The sequence below is a fragment of the Conger conger genome, chromosome 2 (assembly GCF_963514075.1).
Source record: "Conger conger chromosome 2, fConCon1.1, whole genome shotgun sequence".
NCBI classification, from domain to species: domain Eukaryota; kingdom Metazoa; phylum Chordata; class Actinopteri; order Anguilliformes; family Congridae; genus Conger; species Conger conger.
This window is the reverse complement of record NC_083761.1, coordinates 76,601,368-76,602,835: the sequence shown is the minus strand read 5'-3', so window position 1 is coordinate 76,602,835 and position 1,468 is coordinate 76,601,368. Positions and strand designations below refer to the sequence as shown.

At 41.0% G+C, this 1,468-nt stretch overlaps 1 protein-coding gene across 1 annotated transcript in view; it reads right to left on the bottom strand.

Annotated features, from left to right (window-relative positions):
* Window positions 1–232: 232 nt before the first annotated feature.
* The window catches only part of LOC133122417 (multivesicular body subunit 12A-like), an 8,345-nt gene continuing 7,109 nt past the window's right edge, over window positions 233–1,468 (bottom strand). Inside the window, exon 11 of the mRNA XM_061232379.1 lies at window positions 233–1,109. Within this exon, the coding sequence (XP_061088363.1) occupies window positions 999–1,109 (111 nt within the window). The 3' untranslated portion in view covers window positions 233–998. The remainder of the gene's footprint in view (window positions 1,110–1,468) is intronic.

Here is a 1,468-nt window from a genome sequence, read left to right as displayed (position 1 = left end):
TACCACTACCTCCAATTGAATCAGACGAGGTACAATTGGCTACCAAATTGGGAGAAAAAGGGAACAATCTAAAAAAAAAAAAAAAAAAGCAGGTTCTTGTATCCAGTGAGAGATGGACAGTCCTCTCCCAAGGGTGCAACTGCAGCTCCTACGTATTCCCCGTGGGAGTCAAATCCACAGCAAGGTTTAGTTCCTTACTCATTATACTACAACAGCACCGTTACTCCTGTTTGATAATTAATATTTATTTTTGTATGCATTTATGATTAAACAAGTAATACATTTAGAAAAAAAATTTATTTTCTTTTTTTTTCCTTAACACCTCCTTTAATTACATATACATTATATTTATCTGGTAAAGATGGAGATTTCTTCATTAACTTATCACCCATGTCTATTTCCCTCTAAAGTATAAAAAATGCAGGACCATTGAATATTATAATGAAGAAATGGTCATATTGCAACAACAAAAAAATCGAACATAAGGCTGAATTGAAAACTTAGCCTATTATCAGCATGACATTATTTCATATATATACAGTATATTGTTGACTACACTCCAATCTGTTTACTGTCACCAGCAGCAATCTGTCACATTTACATTCATGAGTGCAAAAGAGTTTGTGTGAGTGTGTGTGTGTTACAGAGTGTGTATGTGAGTATGTGTTATTCATGTGTGTGAGTGTGCGTGTGTGTGTGTGTGAGAGAGTGTGTGTATGTGAGTATGTGTGTGAGTGTGTCTGTGTGTTGCTCCAGGGGGGATTGCCCCCTGCTCAGTCAAATCAACTGTAAGTCGCTTTGGATAAAAGGATCAGCTGAATCAACTGTAAGTCGCTTTGGATAAAAGGATCAGCTGAATAACTGTAATGTGATATGTTGTGTATATATGAGCGTCAGGCTCAGAGAGGCTAACGTCCATGGAGCGGTTGGAGGAAGGCGGGTTTGTCACAGCTCCAGGTGTGCTCTCTGTCCCAGGAACTGATCCGCCAGGCACCCTCTTAATTTGGGCGGGGCGGGACGACGGGGGGCGCGTGAGAGGACGGGGCGAGGGAAGTCCTGGGGGGCTCTCGTTTGGAGGCCTTCTCCTCCACTGTGAAGGCGTAGTTGTACTGACACAAGAACACAACGCAACCACGTCAATGCAGTGTGAAGAACTATCCCACCGGAGACACACAACAACAGAACAGTGTCAAACAGTCCGAACACAAAACACAAAAAACACAACACAACACAACAACGTCAATGCGCTGCCAATGCAGTGTGAAGAACTATCCCACCGGAGACACACAACAACAGAACAGTGTCAAACAGTCCGAACACAAAACACAAAAAAAGGGATATGGGAATACCCATGGGAATGTAGTACGTCACTTTAAAGAGTAATTACACTCACGTTTTCTTTTAGCTGTACATGTATTTGTATGCCTACTTTAGAATTATAATAATAATCCATGCCATTATTTAAACA